Consider the following 27,590-nt stretch of genomic DNA (forward strand, 5'->3'; position numbering starts at 1 on the left):
AAGAAAATAAAATCTGTCACTGTTTCCACTTTTTCCCCTTCCGTAAAGTGATGGGTCAGGATGCCATGATCTTAATTTCTATTTGGATAAAATGTAAACTTCTATTTGAAGGTGGCTATGGTAACAGTATGGAGAAGGCAATGGCAACCCACTCCAGTACTCTTACCTGGAAAATCCCATGGACGAAGGAGCCTGGTGGGCTGCAGTCCATGGGGTCCCTAAGAGTTGGACACGACTGAGCGACTTCACTCTCACTTTTCACTTTCCTGCATTGGAGAAGGAAATGGCAACCCACTCCAGTGTTTTTGCCTGGAGAATCCCAGGGACGGGGGAGCCTCGTGGGCTGACGTCTCTGGGGTCACACAAAGTCGGACACGACTGAAGTGACTTAGCAGCAGCAGCAGCATGGTAACAGTAATCTAGGGAGGCTGGGTAGTGGGGAACATTGGTGAATGGTTCGATCGTCTGGATGGGGGTGGGGGTGTCAGAGCCTTTAAGGCTCTGGGACAAAGAGGAGTATAAGTGTCAAACACACACACAAAAAATTGTACTTACGGTTGAAGGAATTTAATAGCTGGGATCCTGAGTCTCAGAGGAAGGGTTTCAGACTCTTCAGTGAACCGCAGGCAGAGAACCAGACCAATTACAGAGGTTATCTTTCTGATCTCTATCAAATGTTAAGGGGTGAGACAATTAAAGGGAAGAAAATAACTAGCAAGTCTTCGAAACATCCCAGGCAGAGGAAGGACTTCAGCGCGTGAACTGGGGCTTTTTAATTTTCAATTACAAAACCTTGACGCATCATTTCTCGCCACCCACCCCACCAGCGGGCCTCACTGCTGAGGTCCAGCCCCGGCTGATCCAGGGTATTTGAAGGGGAGACGGAGTCGGCGACTATTTACATATTTATCAAAGATATAAAGAGTAATAGAATGAGGATAGCTCAGTAGGAAAATTCAGTGGAGAAAAGAAGCTGAGTAGCTTGGTTTACGCGGGAGACCAATAAAACTTCAAGACAAGAAGTTTGCACCACTTACGTAGGCCGCAGGCGTCCTTCCGTTCTCCCGAAGGAGAGGAGACACTGAGGCCTCCCCGGTCGGATCTTAGAAGCCCAGGCATAATTAGTAAGCATGGTTGGTTCCGCGCTCCAGATGGAGACTCAGCTGGAAGTTAAAGGGAAGAATGACATGGGGAGACCAAGCGTTGGTGAGCAAGGCCCGTAGCTTTATTTTTAACTGGGGTTTTTATACCCTAAGTTACACATAGAGGATAATAGGGGATGCAAAGTCAGCAGTTTTTGATCCTTATCAAAAACCAGGGTTTCTTTCCTGCAAATTTATCGTATACAAATGGTTTAGGTGATTTACATCATCTTCTGGTCAGAAGGCCTATTAACATTTTATGACTCTTGACAAAGACTTATCAACCGTAAGACTTATTTTCTCTAAGAGTAATTATTTTAAGGTTTGGCGCCATCTTCCAAAGATAAAATTGCATTCCTATAGGGCTGTGTAATGGGTTTACAACAAAGGAAAGAATTTATTACTTTAAGGGTCTAAAGTTACTAACACCAAGGCCACTACTTATTTTTTCTACATACCAACTATATTAATTAATACACATTCAAGGATACAATTCAGGGGATGTGAAAACTTGGCAACAAGCATTGGCTCATCAATGAAATCTTTTACTAGTTTTATTCTGACAGTTTCTAACTCTCTGAGAGGCTCTAAGCTATTTGAATATCTTAAGCTTCCCGTGCCTCTCGAGGCTGGGAGACTGTAAACAATAGTATGCATAGCTGTAGGAGTCCGGGTAAATTTGTCAAGCGAGTTAGAGAGCCATCTGAGGGGTTTGGATTTAAACACTCCGAATTGCCCAGGAACTTTATTAATTGGAGCTGGAAGTTAACTCTTTGACAGAGAGAGCGAGATGGTGGTGGGGGACAGCCCCCAGTAAAGTCAGAGGTGAGAGCACAAAGCAATAAAGTAGGCAGACTCTGGTTTTGGGGGGGAAGATGCTCGAGAATATCCAGGGGGACTCCTGAGGCTCGATCCCGCCTTTGCGTATGCCGAGCCTTCTTCCTCATGACCTTTGTCACGAGTTGAATGCCTCACCGGCTCCCGGCACCTCACACCGAGGAGGAGGAGTTTCCCGCATCCCAATAGGAAGCTCGCGTGGGCGGGGAGGCCAGCATAGCTCCAGCCCCAGGAGCCGGGAGGCGGGAGTCCAGCGCGCGCTGGCTACGAGGGCAGGACTCCTTGCTCCCCCGCCGCGCGTTGAGGCCTTGCGGTAATTCAGCGGGGCTCGCTGCCCCGCCCTCGTGCGCAGGCGCAGAGCCGTTGCCCGCCGAGCGGTTGCCGGCGGAGCAGTTTCCAGAGCAGCTTTGCGGAGAAACCCGCTTGTGCAGGTTCCGAGGCCGCCAGGGCGGCTCGCCCGAGCCTGAATCCCCGGCGTCCGCCTCCTGCGGCGTGCTCGGTAAGTCGAGGGGCCCTGCGGGAAGCCGCCTCCCCAGACCCGGGAAGGCACCTCGTGGGTGCCGGGGCCGATAGTGGGAGGGCGCTAGCGAGTTCTAGCCCCCAGGCCTCCCCCTGGCCCCGCGGCGCGGGTGGGAGCGCGGACAGGCCCCCGGGAAACTGAGGCTCGACGTGGGGCCCGGGAGGAAGGCTGGAGCTGCGGCCCCGGGTCGGGGTAGGTGTGGGTGGCTGGAAGGGGTGCCATCTCCGCCCCTTCCCGGCCCGGGCCTTGAGCCGGGGTTCCTCGGGGAAACTGAGGCCGGATGTCAGCGGGCAAGGAGGGGGCGCGGAGCATCGCACTGCTGCTGCGAGGCGGGCAGGTGCCCCGGGCCGGGCAAGGAAGGGCACCCTGGGCTTTTCGTGCAAAGTTCACACCCAGCCGCCTCTTCTGCTCGCCGGACTCCCTGGGTCTCGGGAATTCGCCTGAGGTTGTAAAAACTGCCCCTGTCCAGCAGTGGAAACCAGACCTTGTCCCCAGCGGGAGACATAAGCCCCATGCGGTTCTCTTGGACCCGTCTGAAAGAACGCTTTCGTCTTCCTAACCCCTAGGATCCATCGCCATGAACCCCGTCGTCGTGGTCCACGGTGGCGGAGCCAGCAATATCTCCAAAGACCGGAAAGAGCGGGTGCGCCAGGGCATCCTCAGAGCCGCCACCGTGGGTTACAACATCCTCAAGCAGGGAGGGAGCGCCGTTGACGCGGTGGAAGGAGCCGTGACAGTGCTGGAAGACGATCCCGACTTCAACGCAGGTAAATGTGCACTGCGGCTAGTGACCAGCACCACACCGGGTTCAGCTTCCCACGCCAGATGAACAGAACCTTTCTAAAGTGTCGCTGGATCTCTTACCTAATATGCTGAAAAGGCTTAGTTTTTCTACCTGTTGACCAAGTTGCTTTGGGGCTTGCCTGGTGACTCAGGGGTAAGGAATCCACCTGCCAATGCGGAAGACTCTGGTTCCATCCCTGGGTGGGGAAGATCCCCTGGAGAAGGAAATGACAATCCTCTCCAGTACTCTTGCCTGGGAAGTTCCACGGACAGAGGAGCCTGCTGGGCTCCTCTGGGGAGTCCATGGGGTCGCAAGAGAGTCAGACAAGACTTAGTGACTGAACAAGTTGCTTTAAAGAATTTTAAAATTCATTATTCACCCTTTCTTCTTTAATCTGCTTTCTGGATTTCACATACCAAGAGGCTGTTTTATTACATCTTTTTATGGGGTAAGGGAATAGACTGCTTACCCCACAAAACATGGCAACCTTGGAGCTTCAGGGTGTCATTTGAATGGAGGGAGTGAGGCCATGGAGAGACTGCAGGAAAAGGCAAATCACTCCAGATTGGTAGGTGGCAGATCTAATAAGCATGGGAACATACACTAGAGGCTTGTCTTGCTGGATAAGTAGCCCTCTGTTCGTGCCCACCAGAATCTGAAAAGTTTATTTAGAGGCCTTATCTAGGTTCAGCCATGCATACCATCCAGATGATCTCAATACCACGTCTCAAGGCTATGTCTTTGGACAGTTTCTGGTGCAGGAAGGCAAATGGAGGGCGCCTTCCAAGGAAAGAGGAAGGGGTAAGGGCCTCTGATTGCCCCATCACTCCACCCGTCGTGACCGGCTCTTACAGTCCCACACACTTTCTCTTCTGCAATGTCCCTTGAGCAATTGTTTGGGTGGCTAATTTTGGCGGCTGTCTGCCTGCATTGGAGGCAGATGCCACAGCAAGAGTACAGGCACATACAAAAGAAAACACAGGTTAAGACAGTTTATCAGATCCCAGATACCTTTTTCCACCAAGAGTCTCATGATTCAAACCATTGTTCCTAAGTCTTATAGGCTGGGAGCCAAACCACTCAGAGTGACACCTGTGTCCTGTGATTTAATAAAAGTGACACGTTTTATTATCAGGTATGAGCACACAGCATTCTGTTTGGATAACGGCAGAGCTGCCTCCTTGCAAGGCAGTAATAATGGCCAAGGCTATTCTGTTTTGGAGGAGAGCTTGTCTCACTGGAGACTTTTCAATGTGCAGGAAGGACAGGCTTTGCTTGCCATCATTCTGGGCTTGATGAGGGAAGCCCTGCGTGTCCCGTCGTGTCCTCCAGCCCAGGGCACAGAGATGGCAGCGGAATGATTGTTCCAGTGGGAAACAGAACATGCTCACCTGGCCTTGAGTAGAGGGAGGTCGGCAGCCTTAGGAACTTGATCTGGTTGTAAATACCATACACGTTAGCTAGGGGAGGCGGTGCTGTCAGGCTTGAGACGGCCTGGGGGCAGGATACCCCAGACCAGAGCCCTCCCCTTCTCCTTTTTCAGCATGGCACCTTCCCTTGCAGGTTTGATGCATCTCAACAAGCCCAGCTTGCGGCAGGACAGCGGGAGTGGAGATTGAGTGGTCCCTCCTCCCCCATCCGGGTAGAATGTTCAATTGCAAATCCCAGTTGCTGATCCCCCCGCCCAGGTGTGACGGGGCTTGGTGTCCTCAGAACCATAGCACATTGATCCATGGTGAGAGGGCAGTGGCTGTTTCCCGAAGCCGCTTTTTGGTATCAGGCGCTTCCTTGGGGGTCCCCAGTCTGGCATATGAGACAGCAGTTCTACTGGTTGATCATTCAGATGTATTAAAACCTTGAACAGTACTTGTGTCGACGCAGCCACGGTGGTTTTATCTGTTAGTAATTTAAGGTACTGCCTTACTGTTCCATTTTTCCTTTCTCTCAGCCCTGCTGCTTGTGAGGCTTATATAGGAGATAGAACGTCTTTTGTCCAGTTTTGCATATTACAGTCCACAACCTTTGAAATGTGACCTCAGTCACTGTCTGTGTAATGAAGGTACTCCTGCTTGGTACTCAGCTTCTCTGATCTCCTAACAGTGGTACCTGGTTTGCATGGGGACAAGGGAGAGTTTGAGTTATGCCAGATGCGGAGTCCACACAAACCAGGATATGTTAGAACCCTCTCTCAGAGGACGGAGGCCAGTATAATCCGTTTGCCAGTCCCTCACCAGTTAGGAGCTCTGGTGGGTGGCCTCAGACTCCTTTGGCAGTTGCCATGGGCATTGCAGAGAATACACAGGACATGCCATTACTGCATTAACCAAGTCACTGTGTTTTGAGGACAATCCGGCATCCGCGATATAGTGGCCATTCTTTCCATGCCTCACATTCTTGCAGGCAAGCCCAGATGACCCCTCCACACATCCCGACCCCACAGAGGCCCACTTCTGTTGTTTCACATAAATGCATTCACCAAGAGTGATTCTTTTGTGTTTGGCTTCTTTCACTCAGATCAATCCTTTTTCAGAGTAATAATCATCATAACTACTATGAGTGTCTGCTGTGTACCAAACCATGGTCTAAGAAACTTGCCTGATTAACTCACTTAATCTGTACTTCTGTCCTGTGGTTAGGTGTAATTATTGTGCTCATTTTTCAGATGAGGAAGCTAAGGCGCAAAGAGATTAAGTAACTTGCTAGAGATTAAGTAACTTGTCTGATTAAGTAACTTGCTAGAGATTAAGTAACTTGTTAGATTGAGTAATTTGCTAGAGATTAAGGAATTTGTCAGATTAAGGAACTTGCTAGAGATTAAGGAATTTGCTAGAGATTGAGTGACTTGTCAGTGTCTTCTACTGACATAGAAAACCTAAAATCTTGGGATTAGAATACTTCTTAGAATTGTACCACCCATACACCTGACATCTGTCACAGAAAAGAATTTCAGGAACTCTAACCAGTCATCAGATACTGAGTAATGGTTCTGTCCCCTAGCCTCTGCCCTGCATTCTTTAACCCATAGAATGAGACATAACTGCCTCCGTGGCTGTTTGTTGAGCCAGAGTTTACTAGATGCCCTTCCACCCCTTGCCAGCAGCAGCCCGTGGGGGACTCATTAAGCTCTATGCCTGTTAGCAGTCAGGACCCGGTCGGCTGACAGTGCCCACTTCTTCACAGGAGACCTTCATTTGGAGCAAGGCATTCTGGCCTCCCACCCTCTCTAAACCAATGGGGTGCATTGGTGAGCTAGGGACCAGGGAGCTGCAGCTGCTGGATCTCGTTTCTCTGCTCTGAATCCGGAGCCTGCATTCTGAGTGGCTCCCTTCTCATTTCCCAGTTGCCCACTCTGCACATTGAGGAGAACAAGAGCTGGCTAAAAAGAAGGAAATGAAAGATCTGGGGGTAAAGGTGGAACTTTTAATAGCATACTCTGCACCTCGAGCTCTGTTTTCTGTTTGTCTTTCCCAGCTCTTTTCAGCAACCTCTACTGTAATCCTCTAGAGGGACTGTGTGGGAACTGCATACAAAAAGCTGAGCCCTGGCAGTTACTGAGTTAGGTGGCAATAATTTGCATTCCTGACAAAGCTTATCTGAATGTCTGTTAAAGCATTGTTTACATTGTATTGATCTTTCAATATAGGTTTCATTTTATGTTTGAAGCTTGTTTCATAACACTTTGTTTATTAAAAAGTAGTTTATTTATTAGACACCACCAGTTTAAATTTGAATGTTAGGAATATTCTTTAGAGACTCAGATTGGCACCCAAACAGGGACCCTTTGCTTTCACTGGAATTGAGCAGTTTTTACACAAACTTTAGTTAATTTATTTTCCCTATAGTTTTCTCTACAGACTTTTCCCTACAGACTCTGTCTGGTTGCCACGAGTAGGGGCTACTGTTCATCTCGGTGTGCAGGCTTCTCGTCTCTGGGGCTTCTCTTGTTGCGGAGCACACACTCTCGGCGCACGGGCTTCAGCAGTTGCAGCCCATGGGCTCAGTAGTTGCGGCCCACAGGCTTAGTTGCTCTGAAGCACGTGGGATCTTCCCAGACTAGGGATCGAACCTGTGTCCCTTTCATTGCAAAGTGGATTCTTAACCACTGGACCACCAGGGATGTCCCACCTTATTCTTAGTTTTTTGAGATTTTTTAATCATGTATGGATGTTGAATTTTATCCAGTCCTTTTTCTGCATCTGTTGAGATGATCATATGGTTTTTGTTTTGTCTATTGACATGGTGAAGATTGACTGATTGATTTTTGAATTTTGAACCAAGTTTTCTTCTCTGGGATTAACACCACTTTGTTGTGATATATGTACATATATGTGTGTGTCAGTCAGTAAGTTCAGTCGCTCAGTCGTGTCCGACTCTTTGCGACCCTATGAAAATTGCAGCACGCCAGGCCTCCCTGTCCATCACCAACTCCTGGAGTTCACTCAGACTCACGTCCATCTAGTCGGTGATGCCATCCAGCCATCTCATCCTCTGTCATCCCCTTCTCCTCCTGCCCCCAATCCCTCCTACCATCAGGGTCTTTTCCAGTGAGTCAACTCTTCGCGTGAGGTGGCCAAAGTACTGAAGTTTCAGCTTTAGCATCATTCCTTCTAAAGAAAAATGACATATATGTAATTGCCGGGAGCCGACAAGAGACATTCCACTCGTGACAAAGGTCATGAGGAAAGAGGCTCGGCATACGCAAAGGCGGGATTGAGCCTCAGGAGTCCCCCCGGATATTCTCGAGCATCTACCCCCCAAAAACCAGAGTCTGCCTACTTTATTGCTTTGTGCTCTCACCTCTGACTTTACTGGGGGCTGTCCCCCACCACCATCTCGCTCTCTCTGTCAAAGAGTTAACTTCCAGCTCCAATTAATAAAGTTCCTGGGCAATTAGGAGTGTTTAAATCCAAACCCCTCAGATGGCTCTCTAACTCGCCTGACAAATTTACCCGGACTCCTACAGCTATGCATACTATTGTTTACAGTCTCCCAGCCTTGAGAGGCACGGGAAGCTTAAGATATTCAAATAGCTTAGAGCCTCTCAGAGAGTTAGAAACTGTCAGAATAAAACTAGTAAAAGATTTCATTGATGAGCCAATGCTTGTTGCCAAGTTTTCATATCCCCTGAATTGTATCCTTGAATGTGTATTAATTAATATAGTTGGTATGTAGAAAAAACAAGTAGTGGCCTTGATGTTAGTAACTTTAGACCCTTAAGGTAATAAATTCTTTCCTTTGTTGTAAACCCATTACACATCCGCCCTATAGGAATGCAATTTTATCTTCGGAAGATGGCGCCAAACCTTAAAATAATTACTCTTAGAGAAAATAAGTCTTACGGTGGCGCCAAACCTTAAAATAATTACTCTTAGAGAAAATAAGTCTTACGATTGATAAGTCTTTGTCAAGAGTCATAAAATGTTAATAGGCCTTCTGGCCAGAAGATGATGTAAATCACCTAAACCATTTGTATACGATAAATTTGCAGGAAAGAAACCCTGGTTTTTGATAAGGATCAAAAACTGCTGACTTTGCATCCCCTATTATCCTCTATGTGTAACTTAGGGTATATAAGCCCCTGTTAAAAATATAGCTACGGGCCTTGCTCACCAAAGCTTGGTCTCCCCATGTCATTCTTTTCACATTCTGGCTGAAGTCTCCATCTGGAGCACGGATATCCTCTGTGACATTTATTTGCATGGGCTTCTAAGACCCACTCTAGAAGGTGTCTAAGGTGGGGCACCTTCTGCTATTCGAGAGGGCGCCTGCGGCCTCCGTGGTCAGACCTAACCTGGTGTCACGGGTTATACTGATTTTCCACGTAAACCAAACTACTCAGCCTCTTTTCTCCACTGAATTTTCCTACTGAGCTATCCTCATTCTATTACTCTTATATCTCTAATTAACATATAAATAGTCGCCTAGGCCGTCTCTCCTTCGAATACCCTGGATCAGCCGGGGCAGGACCCCGGCATGTAATATATTCATAAAATGCTGGGTTTGATTTAATGGTGTTTTCTTAAGATTTTGCATCTATGTTCATGAGATACTGGTCTATAGTTTGATTTTCTTATAACATCTGTCTGGTTTTGAAATGAGGATGATGCTGGCTTCATATGATGAATTGAAAAGTGTTCCCTTCTCAACAGTTTTTCTCGAAGAATTTATATAAAGTTGGCATTATTTCTTTGTAATATTTTGTAGATTGGCTTTTGGTAGATTGGTAGATTGATTTTTGTTTGTTTTGATGGAAAGTTTTTATCTAAGAAATCAAAGTCCTTAATAGGCATGGCACTGTTCAGGTTATCTATTTCTTCTTTGAGAGAGTTTTGTCAGTTGTCTTTCAAGAAATGTTTATATTTTATATAAGTTGCTGAATTTGCAACATTTCTGTGTTATGCTTTTGATATCTGTATGGTCTGTAGAGAGGTTCCTTCTTTCATTCCTGATATTTGTAATTATGTCTTTTTTTTTTTCTTTGTCAGTCTGGAGTTTATCAAGTTTATTGTTCTTTTCAAAGAACTAGCTTTTTGAGGGGATGGATTTTGTGAATTTTTCTGTTGTTTTTTTCTTTTGCTCTTTTTCTGTTCTGAATTTCATTGATTTACCTTTGTTATTTCCTTTGTTCGTTCAGCTTGCATTGGAAATAATTTACTTTTCTTTTTCTTTTTAGATCATTAATTTGAGACTATTCTTTGCTGATATACGCATTTAATGTTTTAAATTTTACCCTAGCACTGCTTTCATTTTTTTTTTACCTGTTTTTATATGTTGTCTTGATTTTCATTCCACTCAAAATGTGTTCTAATTTTCCTTGTGATTTCCTCATTATATCATGAATTATTTAGAAATATAATATTTAATTTCCAAATATTTGTGGATTTTCCAAATATCTGTTACTGATTTTTAGTTTAATTCTGTTACAGTCAGAGGATATGCTTTATGTGATTTGCATTCTTATTAAACTTCCTAAGGTTTGGTTTTTGGTTCAGAATGTGTTCTACCATGCCCATTTGCACTTGAAAAGAATGTACTCTGCTATTGTTGTATAGAACAATAAGGTCAAGTTCATTAGTAATGTTGTTCATACCTTCTGTATCTTGACTGTTTATTTCTACTGATTACTGAGACAGGAGTATTGAAATCTTTAATTGTAATGGTGGATTTGTCTTTTTCTCCTTTGAGTTCTATCAGTGTTTACTTTGCGTATTTTGAAACTGTTAGCTGGTGTATAGATTGTTGTCTTCTCAGTGAACTGACCCCCTATATCATTGCTTGGTGTCCTTATTATTATTTAATGCTCCTTATTGTGAAGTATGCTTTGCCTGATGTTAGTATAGTTGCTCCAATTTTCATTTGATTCATTTTGGCATGGTATATAATTTGTCCATTCTTTCACTTTTAAACTATTTGCATCTTTATATTTAAAGTAGATGTTTCATTGGCAGCATATAATTATGTCCTATCTTTTCATACAGTTTGACAATTTCTGCTTTTTATTGGGCCTTCCTTGGTGGCTCAGATGGTAAAGAATTCACCTGCAAAGTGGGAGACCTGGGTTCGATCCCTGGGTTGGGAAGATCCGCTGGAGGAAGGCATGGCAACCCACTCCAGTATTCTTGCCTGGAGATTCCCCGTGGACAGAGGAGCCTGGCAGGCTTGTAATAGAGATGTTTAGACCATTTCCATTTAATGTGATCACTGATATGGTTAGGCACAAGTTTGTCGTCTTGCTGTTTGTCTTCTCTTTACCCAGTCTATTCATTGTTCCCCTTATCCTCTTTTTCTACTTTTTTCTGCCTCCTTTGGAATAATTGAATGTTTATAATTCCATGTTACTTCCTTTGTGGGCCTAGTAACTAAACTTCTTTTTTAAAGGTTGTTTTGGAGTTTATAGTATACATCTCTCACTTATTACAGTCTGCCTTAAGTAATATCAAACTTCATGCATAATAGAAGAACTTTATGCAGCACACGCCTGTTTCTCCTTTCCTAGCCTTTGTGCTACTGCTTTCATATGTTTTATAAGTGATAAGTTACCCAATGCGTCGTTATGATTTTTACTTTAAACAGTTATATTTTAAAGATACTATAAAAGTAAAGGGAAAAGGGGTTTCTGCTTTTCCACATGTTAGCCGTTTGCAGTGTTCTTCATGCTTTGGGGGAATCCTGATTGCCTTTTGCGGTCATTTTGCTTCTGCTTGAAAGACTTCCTTTAACATTTCTTGTGTTTCACAACTGCTGTTGATGACTTTTTTTTGTTAGCTTTTGTATGTCTATAAAAGTCTTTGTTTTGGGTTTTTTAAAGATACTTTCACTGTGTGTAGAATTCCAACTTGACTTTTTTTTTTTCCTTTCAGAGCTTTAAAGATGTTGCTCCTCTGTCTTCTGGTTTGCATTGTTTCTGGCAAGAAATAGACTATCATTTTTCTTTTTCCTTCTATGCCTAATGTGTCTTTCTCTGGCCGCTTTTAACATTTTCTCTTCTCATTGGCACTAAGCTGTTTGATCATGGTGTGCCTGAGTGTAGTTCCCTTCGTGTTTCTCTTCCTTGGACTAAATTCTGATCTGTGAATTTATAGTATTCACCAAATTTGAAAATTCAGCATTTCCTTAAACATTTTTTGTCGCTCTGTCTCACCTCTCCTTTGGGGATTCCAATTATACGTGTGCTGGACTGCTTGAAACTGTCCCTGAGCTCAGTGATAAACTCTGTTAAGTTTTTTTTTCCATCTTTTGCTGTGTCTTAAGTTCATTCTTCTTTTCTGTAGTGTCTAATTTGGTATTAATCCTATCCAGTGTATTTTTCATTTCAAACTTTTTCATTTCTAGAAGTTCTCTTTGGGTCCTTTTCATATTTTCTTCCACATTCTGGTACATATGGAATAGTTACAACAGCTGTTTTAATGTTCTTGTCTAATAATGCCATCATTTATGCCATTTCCGAGTCTGTTGCTATTGACTGATTTTGTTGTTGTTGTTCCTCATTATGGGTCATAATTCCCTGTTTCTTTTTGTACCTGGTGATTTCTTATCAGATACCAAACACTTTTTAGGTGCTGGATATTTTTGTACTCCTTTAAATATTCTTGAGCTTTGTTCTTATCCCTCTGACGAAACAGAGCCACATAGAGGTTAAGAACAACTACCCTTACAGGTATTATCTAGGTAGAGAACGCTGGAGAAAAGCTGCTAGTGGTAAAGAAAACAGAGTAATGAGACCTGATGGTTTTAATACGTTCAAGGAAACCTAATGTTGCAGTAAAATGTTGCCATGGAGAGGAGATGAAGCTGGAAAAGGAAGTCAAGAGGCCAGATCAGGAAGGGCTTCACACCTTTTATTTTGTAGGTCATGGGGTACTGAGTCAGATTTGTGTTTTTAGAAATGTTCCTTTGACAGAGAAGTAGAGGATGAATTAAAGTAGGCAGCTTGGAGAGCAAGCTCTGAAGCCATTTCTAAATTGTTAACTCTTGCTTTTCGACTTCTCTTTGGTTTTAGGTTGTGGATCTGTCTTGAACGAAAACGGGGAGGTTGAAATGGATGCCAGTATCATGAATGGGAAAGACCTGTCTGCAGGGGCAGTGTCTGCAGTCCGCTGTATCGCAAATCCCATTAAACTTGCACGGCTTGTTATGGACAAGGTATGTGGGACCAAACCACCCTTTCCTAAGGGATTGCCACTGCTTCACTTCAGCAACCAAAAGGGGTCTAACTGTGGGGAAACACTTGAGATCACTGTTCTCCTAAAAGTGTATGACAGAACAAAAGCAATGTTATTATTTAAGTTTCTCAAGGAAACCAAGATTCTGACTCATGATCACTTGACCAGGTGTTACATGTTATCTTCCTGTATTTTCTTCAGCCTGTTCTCAACACGTGGTAACATAACACATTCAAACTGAAGAGACCAGCTGTGTAAATAGCATGTACGGGAGAATTCCCCAGTGGTCCAGTGGTTAGGACACTACATTTCCACTGCCAGGAGCTGGGGTCAGTCCTTGGTCAGGGAACTAAGACCTCAGAAACTGTGCAGCATCGTAAATAGATAAATAGCATACATAAAATAAAAATGGATTAAAGTTTAAGACCATATGTAAGTTGAATTCCTGATATTCCATCATTTGGTGGTTTTTGAAAATACAAAAACTCAGAGAGGTAGGCTTTTTTCAACATTCAGAAAATTAATGCCAGTGGAATTTGCATTCTTGAGGCTTTTACCCAGAGAGAACAATTATTTCCACACAGTTGGAACAATTAAAAAGAGTTTAACTTTTTCCAGAAACTAACTATTTTCCCATTTCTTTCTGGCTCCAGACACCTCACTGCTTTCTGACTGACCAAGGTGCAGCAAGATTTGCAGCAGCCAATGGGATTCCAACAATTCCTGGACAACAGCTGGTAACAGAAAGAAGCAGAAAACGCCTGGAAAAAGAAAAGCTTGAAAAAGATGCTCAGAAACCAGACTGTCAGAAGTAAGTGTCATTTGTGGCTCACATGTTGGGGAGTTATCCAGATGTGGAAGTTTGACACATGTCTGATTATCCACATTTCTTAAAAAAGTCCAATATCACAAGGTAGTTTCAGTTTTTGTATAGAATAATTCACACTAAATAATGAAAAAGCTGCTTTTTTGATTCTGAAATTTAACCTCATTTTTTATTCCTATGAATAGTTTATTCATAGTCAGCTGAGAGTTCCTTTTCCAACATGATTTGACAGAGGAATGCTGGGTGTTGATGTATTAATTACGTGCAAGCTTCTCGAGCAGTTTGTTGTCTTCTGTACACTGCCCGGCTCCTCTGTGATCTACACCACCCTCAACTCAGGCACCTTCCACGGGGCAGAGAAGCCCTGGAAAGTGAATTAATCATGTGTTCTGAATTATTGTTTTCCGTGTTACCCATTCAGAAGTGCCAAATAAAAGCCCCCCTGTTTAAAGCAAAACTTGAAAAATACAATTTGAGTGTGGCCCAGAATAAGGAATATAATGGAATATAATCTATTAGTTCTACCCACCCTTTTAGATTTGTAATGTTTAATCAGAGATATACTTTAATATCACCTTAAGAGCTTTTTCAAAATATCCATGTCTGAGCTCCTTTCCTACAGGATCTGATTTAGTGGAGCTGAGGTAGAGAGACCACGCAGGTCCATTAGAAAAAAAAGTTTTCCAGGTGATTACGACATGTCCCCAGGTTAAGCATCTGCTTCACAAGACGGCCATATGTTGGTAGCTGTGATAATCTTGACCAAAGGTGCTATTGTGTCTGGGGCTGCTTTATCAGTGGCTCATGTCCATTTTAATAGAGATTGACACATTGTTTCCAAAAATTCTGCAACAACACCATCTCTGCCAGCCTGAACTGTTCTTCTATATAAGCAAGAGGGGCTCCTGCCCTGGGCCTTGCACTTTAGAAGACCCTCACATCACAAATGGGCTTCCCCAATGGCTCAGTGGGTAAAGAAACCACCTACCACCTACAATGCAAGAGACATGGAGATGCAGCTTTGATCCCTGGGCTGGGAAGATCCCCTGGAGGAGGAAAATGGCAGCCCACTCCAGTATTCTTGCCTGGAGAACCCCATGGACAGAGAAGCCTGGCGGGCTGCAGTCCATGGAGTTGGAAAGAGTTGGACACAATTAAGCAACTTAGCACACAAGCAACAGTGTAGCGCAAATACACAAAACAGTTGGTTGATTGCAGGCCCGTGGGGCACCTCTGTCACTGGCCTTGGCACAGTGTTACCCGTCACCTTCAACATCCGCTCTTGGGACTGATACCATTCAGCCCCCAGGGAAATGCTTCTCTCCATCTCTTGCTCTGTGTCTTGGAAGTAAAGGCCACCTGAGTCTAAAAGCTTGTGGATTATACCACTGCTGACATCAGAAATAGACCCTGTTGGAGTGTGGGGGAAGAACTGAACAGCAGAAGGACTTAGGTAAGAAAAAAAGACAATGTTTTTTGAAACAAATTCTTGTATAACGAAGTGTTTCCCAGTAGTGCCAAGTGTCCTTTTCCTTTCTACATGGTTCAGTTTGCAATTCTGGAGTTATCCACAAATTAGTACAATATCTGCAAGATTTGCACTGAGGGCTATAGGTCTAGACCCGCACTGTCCAATAGAAAAAATGAGAGCCATATATGTAATTTAACCTTTTCTAATAGCCACATTAAAAAAGCAAAAAAAAAAAAAAAGTGAAATTAATCATATTTATATCATTGAAAAAGCAAGAGATTTCCAGAAAAACATCTATTTCTGCTTTACTGACTATGCCAAAGCCTTTGACTGTGTGGATCACAATAAACTGTGGAAAATTCTGAAAGAGATGGGAATACCAGACCACCTGATCTGCCTCTTGAGAAACCTATATGCAGGTCAGGAAGCAACAGTTAGAACTGGATATGGAACAACAGACCGGTTCCAAATAGGAAATGGAGTACGTCAAGGCTGTATAATGTCACCCTGCTTATTTAACTTACATGCAGAGTACATCATGAGAAACACTAGGCTGGAAGAAGCACAAGCTGGAATCAAGATTGCCGGGAGAAATATCAATAACCTCAGATATGCAAATGACACCACCCTTATGGCAGAAAGTGAAGAGGAACTAAAAAGCCTCTTGATGAAAGTGAAAGTGGAGAGTGAAAAAGTTGGCTTAAAGCTCAACATTCAGAAAACAAAGATCATGGCATCTGGTCCCATCACTTCATGGCAATAAATGGGGAAACAGTGGAAACAGTGTCAGACTTTATTTTTTTGGGCTCCAAAATCACTGCAGATGGTGACTGCAGCCATGAAATTAAAAGACGCTTACTCCTTGGAAGGAAAGTTATAACCAACCTAGATAGCATATTCAAAAGAGACATTACTTTGCCAATAAAGGTCCGCCTAGTCAAGGCTATGGTTTTTCCAGTGGTCATGTATGGATGTGAGAGTTGAACAGGGAAGAAAGCTGAAGGCCGAAGAACTGATGCTTTTGAACTGTGGTATTGGAGAAGACTCTTGAGAGTCCCTTGGACTGCAAGGAGATCCAACCAGTCCGTTCTAAAGGAGATCAGCCCTGGGTGTTCTTTGGAAGGACTGATGCTAAAGCTGAAACTCCAATACTTTGGCCACCTCATGCGAAGAGTTGACTCATTGGAAAAGACTCTGATGCTGGGAGGGATGGGGGCAGGAAGAGAAGGGGACGACAGAGGATGAGATGGCTGGATGGCATCACCGACTTGATGGACATGAGTCTGAGTGAACTCTGGGAGTTGGTGATGGACAGGGAGGCCTGGCGTGCTGCAATTCATAGGGTCGCAAAGAGTCGGACACGACTGAGCGACTGAACTGAACTGAGCTGAAAGTTAACTCATTATACCCCAAATATTATCATTTCAACATGTAATCCAAACCAATATTGTAAAGCAATTATCCTTCAATTAAAGATAAATGAGTTTTTTAAAAAACATGTAATCAACATAAGAAATTATTTCTGAGGTATTTTACATGCTTTCGTGCTAAATCTTTCAAAGCTGCCATGCATTCTGCACTGACAGCATGTCTTACCGGGGACCCCCCACATCTCTGGTGCTCCGCAGCCAGCAGTGCTGTATTGGGCATTGCAGGTCTAGACAGAGCCTGCCCAAGGAACCAGCTCTTTATGCTGGCAGCTAAATGGATGCTGAATATTAGAATTATGAATGGTTTTATTCTTATAAACATACTTAAGATTGAGGGACTTCCTTGGTGGTCCAGTGGTTAAGATTCTGTGCTCCCAATGCAGGGGGCCTAGGTATGATCCCTGGTCATGGAACTAGATCCCACACACAGCAAATAAGACCCAGGGTAGCCCCCCCCCCCAAAAAAAAACACAATAATATGTAAGGTTGAATTAAATTTTTTTAAATGTTGGAATGTTCAACTTTTAGGTAATTTTTATTTTAAATGGTTCTATTCATTAATTATAATAAATGTTTGCTGCTGCTAAGTCACTTCAGTCTTGTCCAACTCCGTGTGACCCCATAAAGGGCAGCCCACCAGGCTCCACCATCCCTGGGATTCTCCAGGCAAGAACACTGGAGTAGGTCGCCATTTCCTTCTCCAATGCATAAAAATGAAAAGTGAAAGTGAAGTCGCTCAGTCATGTCTGACTCTTTGCAACCCCATGGACTGCAGCCTTCCAGGCTCCTCCGTCCATGGGATTTTCCAGGCAAGAGTACTGGCGTGGGTTGCCACTGCCTTCTCCAATAATAAATGTTTAGACCTTAATAATTTTGTGAATTTTAGAAAAAACTAAATTTTGAAATTATATCTACAAATTACTTTTATTCTTTTTTTTTGGATTTGCCCTTAATTTTGATGAAAATATATGCTGATGTACACTATAAGTATAGTTACATTTCAGTTTCTAATTCCTAGACTACTGAAAACGTGTACAAGTCAAGATTTTGATAGAAAAAGAATACTAAAATGGAGCTCATGAAAGAAAACTAAAAGAAAAAAAGGAGTAAAAAAATCTTCAAAGAAATGGTCTGCTTTAAAAGTAAGCAGTCTTCTTCCAGGATGACCCACATAAAATTCACAAAGAACATTACAGATTCTTTGTTCAGTGAAGATTTAATTATGTATCAAAACAATGAAAATTAGAAATATTCTCGCCAAATCCACAACTTGAACAGTTCAGATAAATCCTGACAACTTCACGTTCTTTACTAAAGGAAGATTTAATTGCTAATCACAAAGAATCATAACGCCAGAAGACATGTGCAGTTATTGGAATTGGAGGGGAAAGGCTGAATAAACAGCAAACAGTTGTTAACCAGAAAAGGCAAAGATAAAAAAGATAGATGTAATGTTCTTGAAAGAATAATATAATATTTGGGACTTCCCTGGTGGTCCAGTGGTTAAGACTTCGCCTTCCAATGCAGCCAAAAAGCCAAAGCGTAAAGCAGAAACAGTGTTGTGATAAATTCAATAAAGACTTCAAAAACGGTCCACATCAAGAAAAATCTTTAGAAAACTAATAATATTTGGCCAAGTATAATGGTGCTTTTTATGACCTCATCACATAGTGTTTATAAAAAACAACGCAAGGGCTTCCCTGGTGGCTCAGTGGTAATGAATCCACCTGCCCGTGCAGGAGACATGAGTTCGATCCCTGATCTGGGACAGTCGCACATACCATGGAACAACTTAGACCGTGCCCCACAACTATTGAACTTGTACTCTAGAACCTGGGAGCCACAACCGTTCAACCCATGTGCCACAGCCGCTAAAGCCCGCCTGAAGCCCATGCTCCGCAACAAGAGAAGTCACCGCCGTGAGAAGCCCTCACACCACAAGAAAGAGAGCGTCCCCCACGCCACACCCCGCCAGTCCACAACTGGAGGAAAGCCTATGCAGCAACACAGACCCAGCACGGCTGAAATAATAAATAAATAAATTTTTTTTAATGGGACATTTTTAGGCTTAGTAAAGCATTATTTCAAAAGTTGATAAAATGCCAAACATAATTAGGGGGAAAAATCTAATGATGAGTATCTAGGAGAGAGAATTCAGATAGGTTCGTTTAATGGGTAATAAAGCAAGAGATGAAATCATGTGTGAAGTTTAAAAAAACTCATTTCCACTAGAATGTACGATGATCAGAAGACATGTTGGAAAAACAAGGCACGCCTGTAATAAAGGGGCTAACATGGTAGGTACATGAAAGGTGTGTAAGCGCGAGGTTTGGCCAAGAGTCCAGAAGTGCTCTGTGTGGCACGTCCAGCTCACAGCGAGTTTGCTTCTAGGCGACGAGCCGTCAGCTGCTCCAATGCTGAAAGTGATGTCTGACTATGTGTGGAATGTAAACCAAACAGGCTTTCTTCGCTGTCACCATGAGTGGGGAAAGCTGGAGTCAAAGCATGTCCCATGTGCCATTAACATAGAAGTGTATTAAGCCATGTAGTCACCTGTGGGAGTGTCTCACGTCTAGCCTGTCACTCTGTGTTTTGGCAGAAACTTGGGGACTGTGGGTGCTGTTGCCTTGGACTGCCAAGGAAACCTGGCTTATGCAACCTCAACAGGGGGCATCGTCAACAAGATGCCGGGCCGCGTCGGGGACACGCCGTGTGTAGGTGAGCTGGACAGGTGACCCCTGCCCCTGCCCTCCCCCTGTCGTCTTGTCCTCATTCTCGGGTCTCTGTCCCCCGCCCCATTTCTTTCTTCCTTCATCTCTTCCTCTTCCTGTGGCAGCTGTAGAATTTCTGGGGGTGGCCTGAGTTGGGGACGGTTGTCCAGGGACAACGTGGAGAAGGTGGCCTATACAGTAGGTACCTGATTCCTAAATGCTGTGTTTGGGAACAACTTGGGAGGGAGGTGGAGACGGGGTGCTGAAGTCACCCCAGCACCCCCGATGGCTCTTTCTTCTCTGTAACCCGCTTCACGGTCTACAGACTAATTATGCCCAAAGGCTTAAGTAAGTGAAACGTCTTCCCAGGAATGGGCTCAAACGAGCAAACTAAGAAAGCTGACAGTTTAAGTCTGCAGTTATTAGACTGGAGTGGCGTAAGAGCAGCACAGCACCACTCGGTATTACAGGGACTTCCCTGGTGGCCCAGTGGTTAAGACTACGCATGCCCAGTGTGGGGGGCACAGGTTTGATCCCTGGTCAGGGAGGATTCTGTATGCTGCACAGCCAAAAAAAAAAAGGATATTACACATCGAAGTGTTCTTTGCATTAACCCTGGAGCACATTATCTAATTCCCAGGAGTGTGTGTGTTTGGGAGAGGGCGCATAGAGGGTGTGTATGTGTTTCATCCTGTGAGGGCTGTGTAGATTTGCCCGAGAGCAAAGGAGGAGCTACCCTGGTGTAGCTGCTCCAGGAAAGGTCAGGCCTGCCTCCCCAAGGCTCCCCCTGTCCCCTGATTTCAGAGTATTCGCATGGTGGTCACTAGCGCACCTTGGCATGACACCCTGGCACTCTTGGGATTTAATTTTCATGTAGCTTTAGACCTGTAATATGTGTTTGACTTTCCTGACTGTTGCTGCTCAGTTAGAACCAGTCCCCTTCCTTGAGCAGGATCTGGAGGTTACGCTGACAATGACATCGGAGCTGTCTCAACGACAGGGCACGGTGAGAGCATCCTGAAGGTGAATCTGGCCAGACTCGCGCTCTTCCACGTTGAACAGGGTATGTGGAACCGGGAAGCTGCTTATAAATAGATGGAGAAGGATAGGAAACCCTTGCTTTGCTTTCAGGTTGAGTCCCTATCTGTTAGAAAGGGAGAATTTGGAATACTATTCGCCTTCTGCCTCCAGGGGGCAGAAGAGAGACTCTGAGCCTGGGTTCATCCCAATGGAGCAGAGGGGACCTGTAGAGAGAGTTAAGAGTCGTTGTTTGAGACATTCAAGTAGAAATCACTTACCAATAATCTTTGTTAACACGCTTTGTTTTTTTCATACTGTAAATAATTTCCCCATCAGATTCCTTTCAATAACTTGTGCTGTTCTCAACCTCTCGTTGTTTTTCAGGAAAATCACTAGAAGAAGCTGCCAACGCATCACTGGGTCATATGAAGTCAAAGGTCAAGGGCGTAGGTGGTATCATCATGGTCAACAAAGCAGGAGAGTGGGCGGTGAAGTGGACCTCCACATCCATGCCCTGGGCAGCGGCAAAGGATGGCAAGCTGCACTCGGGAATTGACTTCGGCGACACGAGCATCATTGACCTGTCCTAAACCCCCAGAAGCTGTATTCTAGAAACTAGCTTGGAGGTGACGCACGGTCTCCTGACGTGGAGACTTAGCTTCATCAATTAGATCTAGAAATAGAAAAATTCTGCAGCCTGTCACTCGTTTTGTTGCCTTGATCAGTGTCTGGTTGGGGGCGGGTTCCAAAGTGTGTGAGAAATGCCCATGTTAAGATAAAAATAAGACCAGTGAAGATGACCAACTCCACGGAGCCTCCCTTATGAATAGTCCCCATTGTCTGAGATTAGAAAGAAGAAACAGCAAGATCTTAACAGTAAAGAAAGGGCCTCGATGCAGGGAACGGTTTTGGAGTTGGGGGACCTACAGCAGTAACAGAGGCTGTAGGTTCAAGGGTGTGGGGGGTTCGGAGGAGAGGGCTCTGGGGCAGGACCCAGTGCAGGGCACAGCAGGCAGGAAGGAGCCAGTGGACGCGGTGAAGGGGACACGGCAGCAGAGTTAATGGAACACTGGATGTTGCAGAGCTCATTCAGAGTCGGAAGAACATTAGGCAAAAGAAACAGAAAAACTGGTTTTGTTAAGAAAGTGAGATCTTCTCTGACTTACCAATACAGACGTGTTTCCAGATGCTGTAAAAGGACCCTCTGCTGACCCCTGGCTCTCAGCTGCAGGTGAAGGGTCGTCATGGGCACCCTGGAGCCCCTCCCAAGATTAAGAGCTTTCTCAAGCTCACTCCCGAGCCTGCTCACCTTGTTTCCGCCCCGCCAGCCAGCTTCCGCCTCCCAGACCCCCGGTTCTTCACAGTGAACCATGGGGCTTGTGACCTCTCTGCCTCTCCTACAACAGGGAAGGCCAGTCCGTGTCCAGATGACCCCGACTTAACAGCGTCCGTGACTATCCAGTGCCATGGGTTCCCCCAGCTGAACTGGGTGTCCACTGTAGTCAGCATGGTGGAGAAAGTCATTTCCTTGGTGGAGAGTATTCCTATTAACCTCTTTACACTGGAGACAGTATTTTTGCTGTGACAAATCTGCTCATTTTTTTACAACCTGTCAGGGCTTACTTTCTCTCTGAAAAGAAATTGCTTCACTTTAAATTCCATATGCCACTAATAAAATGTATTTTGAAAGAATAACAGTGTGGTCAGGAGTCACTGTTGACGAAGACCAGAATGTACATGACCTCCCTTGTCTGTCAGTTCAGACAGGTGAACTTGTTAGACCTCTCAGCCTAAGGGTGGTGTGTGGATGTGATAAGACCACCTGCCTTGAGGAGACTATTTGAGAGTTTCCAGAAGAATGGAGTTTTGGGGGGATGGGCTAAGGAAGAGGCCCAGCCACACTGCAGTAATTAGCAGGGCTACAGATCCATCTTCTTGCCAGTTGCCGACCTTCAAGCCAGATGGTCTCACAGGCCAAGCCCCTGTCCCCTGACCTTCCCTGCACCCATGTCCTCTGCTCTGAGCCCGAGAGAGAGAGAGAGAGAGAGAGAGATGGAGGCCGGCCGAGTTTGAATCTTGCTTATCCCCACGACCTGGGTGACCCTGGGCAGGATAACTTCTGAGAATGTGGTCATCTATAAAGTAGGTCACTCTGACGATTAAATGAAACAGACGCCAGCTGCTCAGTGTTTTATCTCCAGAGCCTCTGGACAGACAACATGTGGCCAGGCCCCAGGGGAGTCCATGCGGTTGTGTCCTTTAAGCCTCAGATGCAACCTCCGCCCTTTAGAGATGGCATTCTGTCAGCAGGCGTGTTCATTCACTGGGGCTGCCGGCACCCAAACACCACAGGCGATGGCTCACGATAGACATTCCAGAGGCGGGAAGGCCCAGGTCCAGGCGTCAGCAGGGTGGCTCCTCCAGAGGCCCTGTCCTTGGCCTTATCTCCTCCTTGTCCAAGGACACCAGTCAGATGGGGTCAAGGCCACCTAACAGCCTGCTTTCCACCTCTTCACAGAGCCTGTCTCCAAAACCCTGAGTGGCAGGGCTTCAGCACGAGGATTCTGAGCGTCCCGATTCAGCCCCAACAGGAGGCAGAGCAGGACCATTCAGGAGTTGGGAAGGGAGAGACTTCTGCAGAAGTAACCATCGCTGAGTAGAGAAGGAAGGAGCAGGGAGCGAGGACTGGTTTCACACGTCTCGTTTTTGTTCACAAGGGACGCGGCTCTGGTCACGGGGGCCTCTGGGGGCTCAGCTCTGGCCACCCAGTCAGGGAACGGTCCCCCAGCTCCTCTGTGGCGGCCAAGGTGTGTGTTGTTGGCCTCAGACCTCGCTTCTGTGAACAGTCACTAGACTAGTCCGGAATCTCATATGCAGAGACCAGGGGGGAGGTCTCTCCTGCCCCACAGGCTGCCCAGCAGCAGCTCCCCAACTGTCCCAACAAATGCGGGCTCGAGGCCACGTCTGTGGGGAACACCAGGCCCGGATCCCTTCTCTGCCACAAGAGGGCAGCAACCCACACCGTCCACAGACTTCAGCCCTAAAGGAACACAACTCACCTCACTTAGCAAAACAATGTACTCAGATATTTTGGAACCAAAAGAGGTTTTCCTGTTCCTGACCTTCATCTAAATACTACGATTTGTTTTAGAGCACAGTTGTGGGGAGAAAAAAAAATGGTAGCAAATGCCCCACAAAATCAAAATCAGCCACGTCTCTGTCTTTTAAATCACTGAAGCCTGCTCTGCACCGACTGCCGCAGCCCAGGGGTGAGCTCGGCCAGGCAGTCCCTTCCAGCCAGGAAGAGGCTCACACCGCATTTGGCCCAAACGTGGGGACCCAGAGCCCAGTGAGGGCAGGTGTCTGCTGGGTGCGGCTCGACCCACCTGCTGATCTGGACGAACAGTCCCAGGAAGGAAGGGCCGTAACCGTGCAGCTGCTGGACAATAAGTGTTTTTTGTCCCACCTCCCCCCTCACACACCAATAATGTCCTTTTTAGACATGTTCCTCTCTTGCAGGAGAAATTACAGACTCTGAGGGCAGAGGAGGGAATGGTTTCCCCGCTCATCAGAAGTGGAAGTGTGGGGAAGCCCGGGGGAACACCGTGCCCCCCGCTGCACTTCTGCTTTCGCCCGCCCACACCCGGGAATCAGGGAGTGTGCCCAAAGAGTGTCTGGCTCCTGCTGGGCAGTGTAGGAGAGACCCAGGAAGGAATGGGGCTGGGCAGAAGGGCAGAGGCGGAGCCAGGTCCAGGAATGGGGCCGGGAGGGGGCCAGGCCAGTGGAGGGTGTGGGTGCCCAGCGGTGGCTCCATCCAGGGCACGGGTGCCATTAGATGGGCAGACCGCCCGTCCACTCACCTGCCCCGCACACAAGACCCAGAGGAGTTGAGCCACAGCCTTGTGAGAGGTGAGCTTGCCAGGGGAGGCCCAGGATGATACGGCCCTTCTGAAAGATGAAATAAGGCCCAGAGAAGTGGGTTTTCCAGGGCACTCATTGCATTCCAGTTAAACTGTGGTTTATCTCGGCCTCCCTGGTCCCAAACCCTCTATCTGAGTGATGGTCTTATCACATCACGCATGGTACCCAGTCTGGCATCACTAGTGGTGCCCAGACGCACATGGGACAGTCCCACCAGTGCTGCCGGTGACTAGCAGGGAAGTACAGGACATTTAGCAACTTTATCCTTCAAATTCTGCTTTTTTATTTCCCCAACCCACTATTAACATGGAGTTGGATTTTCATACAAAGAGAAGTTTGGGGCAAGCCTGGCCTGGGCTGGTTGAGGAGGCCAGGCTGAGTTATCTTTTTTTTTTTTAATCACTCACTAATCACTCATCATCTTAGAGTCAAGTCTGTTTTTTGCTCTGCAATAATTAGCTCTATCTGGACCTTGTGCCAAACTCAGGGCTTCCCAGATTGCGCTAGTGGTAAAGAAACTGCCTGCCAATGCAGGAGACATAAGGGATGTAGGTTCAATTCCTGGATCAGGAACATCCCCTGGAGGAGGAAATGGCAACCTACCGCAGTATTCTTGCCTGGGAAATCCCATGGACAGCGGAACCTGGTGGGCTACAGTGCATAGGGTCACAAAGAGTTGAACACAACTGAAGCAACTCAGCACGGGTCAAACTCAGGTGGAGTTTGAGTTCTAAGCTGTGGCTGGGAGCAAAGGAGCAGAGAGGTTAGTTCTTCCTGTCCCATAGGACCATGGCTCCAACCACGACTCAGGCTGTTCTCTTGCAGAGGAGCAATTTTTAACAAATGTTTTTTAGTTAAAAACAACCTTTTAACATAATAAAAGAGGTATATGTTCATTGTAGCAGTTGAAGACAATGACCAAAAAAACTTAAGTGTGAGAAAACATAGAGCCACAAAAATAAGAAAAAATAAGGGGAAAAGATTTTTAGCACCCAATCAATATCACTATTAACACCTATGGTACATATTCATTATTATTTTGTCCAAAATGAGATCACACCATATATGCATTTTTAAACTTTTTTCAGTTAACAATCCAGCTTTCCATGTCAGTCAAGTTTCACCTTTTGTAACACTCATTCAACATTCAGATTTCTCCAATGTTCTCAAGAAAAACGTCACCGACAGCAGGTTTGTGCAGATCCTCAGCCTTGCGGGGATGGGTGAGCGATCGTGCATCTCAGTCCCCCCTCTCGGGTCCTGCCCTGCTTTAACGGCTCTGACCTGTTGGGTGGTCAGGCCAGGGGCCCCGCAGCACCGTGCCTGCCCGGCCAATCAGGCTGCCTCCTCTGGTTCCGCAGCACAAGCCTGCCGAGCTGGGCTGTGGGAACAGCACCGGGCTTAAGGTTTGGAAAGGGAAACACGGGTTGTGCCAGAGCACACGGCCTCACCCAGAAGCTTGGCAAGGCCCGAGCTAGAGTGGGACGAGCAGGTGGGGAACGGGTTCGTCTCGTGCACCGTCCAGGAAAGACCTCGAACCGCCCTTCCTGCTGGGGCCTCCTCGTCACCTCTCCCCGGGGTCACTCACTGCCTTCCCAGCTCTGTTCACCTTCAACCTCTCCTACGGCTGGCTGGCCACACAGTAAGCAAGAGGTTTCGCCAAGTGCCTCCTGGGCAAAGGGCATTTCCAAAAGTATTTACAAATTGGCATAGGCGGATGCCAATCTTGCAGTGAATCCAGGACTGTTTCTGTGGGATGAGAACAAAGGCTGGGCTTCTCTCGCCTTCCAGAACAACATTCCCCTGTCCACAGGCACCAGATCCCTGGGGCTTTGAACTCCTGAACTCTCTCCCCCAGTGCTCTATTCAGACACCAAGTATTTAAATCTTTCAAAAAGAAAGTCCAAGGCGAGTTTCTGCCTCCCTCCCACCCCTCCCCTACCTTCCCCCGGGCTGCCTCAACCCCCCACCTCTCCCCTGCCTTCCCCTGGGCCCCCTCAGCCCCCTGTGCTGCATGGCTCACTGTGGCCCCTGCTTCTCCGGTGACCTCACCCCGGATCCGGCCTCTCTGCCTCGTGCTTCCCAATCGCCCCAGCCATCTCTGCACATCTTATCTCTGGCTCTTGCACAGACATCACACCCTGGATGCCTCATGACTCAAAACTCCACCACTCCCCCTCCAGGCCCTTTTCCCACCCCATCCCTGTCTTTGTTGGAAATTCCTGCCTGTTTGTCCATGGTGATGGAGGCTCAAGCAGAAATGGTCAGGATGCAGGGCGGGTCACCCTGCACAGTCAACCCTCCCCTGCACGCTCCCTGGTTCCAGCCCCAAGGCCTTGCTCGGCAGTGAACCACGGCTGTCCTGGGAAGGGACGCGCCTGCCTGCTTGCACACCAGGTCTCAGACCAGGGCCCGCCACCGTGGTGCTCCAGGGTGGCCTCCCTGGGAAAGGATTTCATTGTCTTTGAGAGGAAAGGGTCCAGGGCTGTTTCCTCTCTCTGGTCGCTGGGGCCATGGAGCGATCACCCCCTCCCCAGCTGGGCCAGTCCCCTGATCACGCTGCACAGCAGGATGGCCCAGAGCGGGAAGAATGTCCCTGGCTGCTCTAAAACTTGGCAGGCAGGCTGCCCTGCCCTTCCGGGAGTCCGCTTCCCAGGATGGGTGTGGCCTGGCGCCCGCAGTCCCCTTGGCCCCCACACTAGCCCACCCAGCTCTGGACCTCGGCCCTCTGCACCGACACCGCCCAGCTCCTCAACGCTTCTCGGAGTTGAGGATTCCCGGAGGGCCGCCTGGGTGGCAGCTGGGCCTGTGCTCAAGTTTGAAGACAGAGGAATGAGGAAGCCCGACGGCCAGTCTTCCCAGGAGCCCATCCTGACCACCCTCAAGGTTAGGTCCCCCAAGAACCTCCGAGGGTTCCTGCTGCTGCCGTGTGAGACCCCCAAGCCCTGGGCCAGCTCCTCCCGCTGCACCCCCAAGCGAGGGGCTCCCCAGGCCTCTGCACACCCCATGCCCTCTCCCGTAATGCCTTTCCACCCCTGAAGGGTTGGCAGGGGGAGTAATGGGAACCTCTCTCAGAAGGGAGTTGTGAGGATCAATCAGTCAAGACAGGAAATTCTTAGAAGTGTGTCGGGCACATAGTGAGCACGGAGGAAGCGTTAGCTCTCATTAGTGTGTTGTTTTGTCCCCAGGCCACACCAACCAGAGCGAACTCTTCCTTTTCTGAGCCCCTGCCACTCTCAGGGTCCCCAGCCAGAGATCTGAAATGG

The 27,590-nt window shown here is 46.7% G+C and overlaps 1 protein-coding gene across 1 annotated transcript; it reads left to right on the forward strand.

Moving 5' to 3' along the window:
- Positions 1–2,220: 2,220 nt before the first annotated feature.
- ASRGL1 (asparaginase and isoaspartyl peptidase 1) lies at positions 2,221–22,098 on the forward strand. Its single transcript, XM_019955156.2, has 7 exons — positions 2,221–2,478; positions 3,066–3,266; positions 12,783–12,925; positions 13,599–13,756; positions 19,272–19,390; positions 20,336–20,446; positions 20,788–22,098. The coding sequence occupies exons 2-7, from the start codon at positions 3,077–3,079 to the stop codon at positions 20,991–20,993; spliced, it is 927 nt and encodes a 308-aa protein (XP_019810715.1). The 5' UTR covers positions 2,221–2,478; positions 3,066–3,076; the 3' UTR covers positions 20,994–22,098.
- The last annotated feature ends 5,492 nt before the right edge of the window (positions 22,099–27,590 follow it).

This window comes from Bos indicus, chromosome 29 (assembly GCF_029378745.1).
Source record: "Bos indicus isolate NIAB-ARS_2022 breed Sahiwal x Tharparkar chromosome 29, NIAB-ARS_B.indTharparkar_mat_pri_1.0, whole genome shotgun sequence".
Classification (NCBI taxonomy): domain Eukaryota; kingdom Metazoa; phylum Chordata; class Mammalia; order Artiodactyla; family Bovidae; genus Bos; species Bos indicus.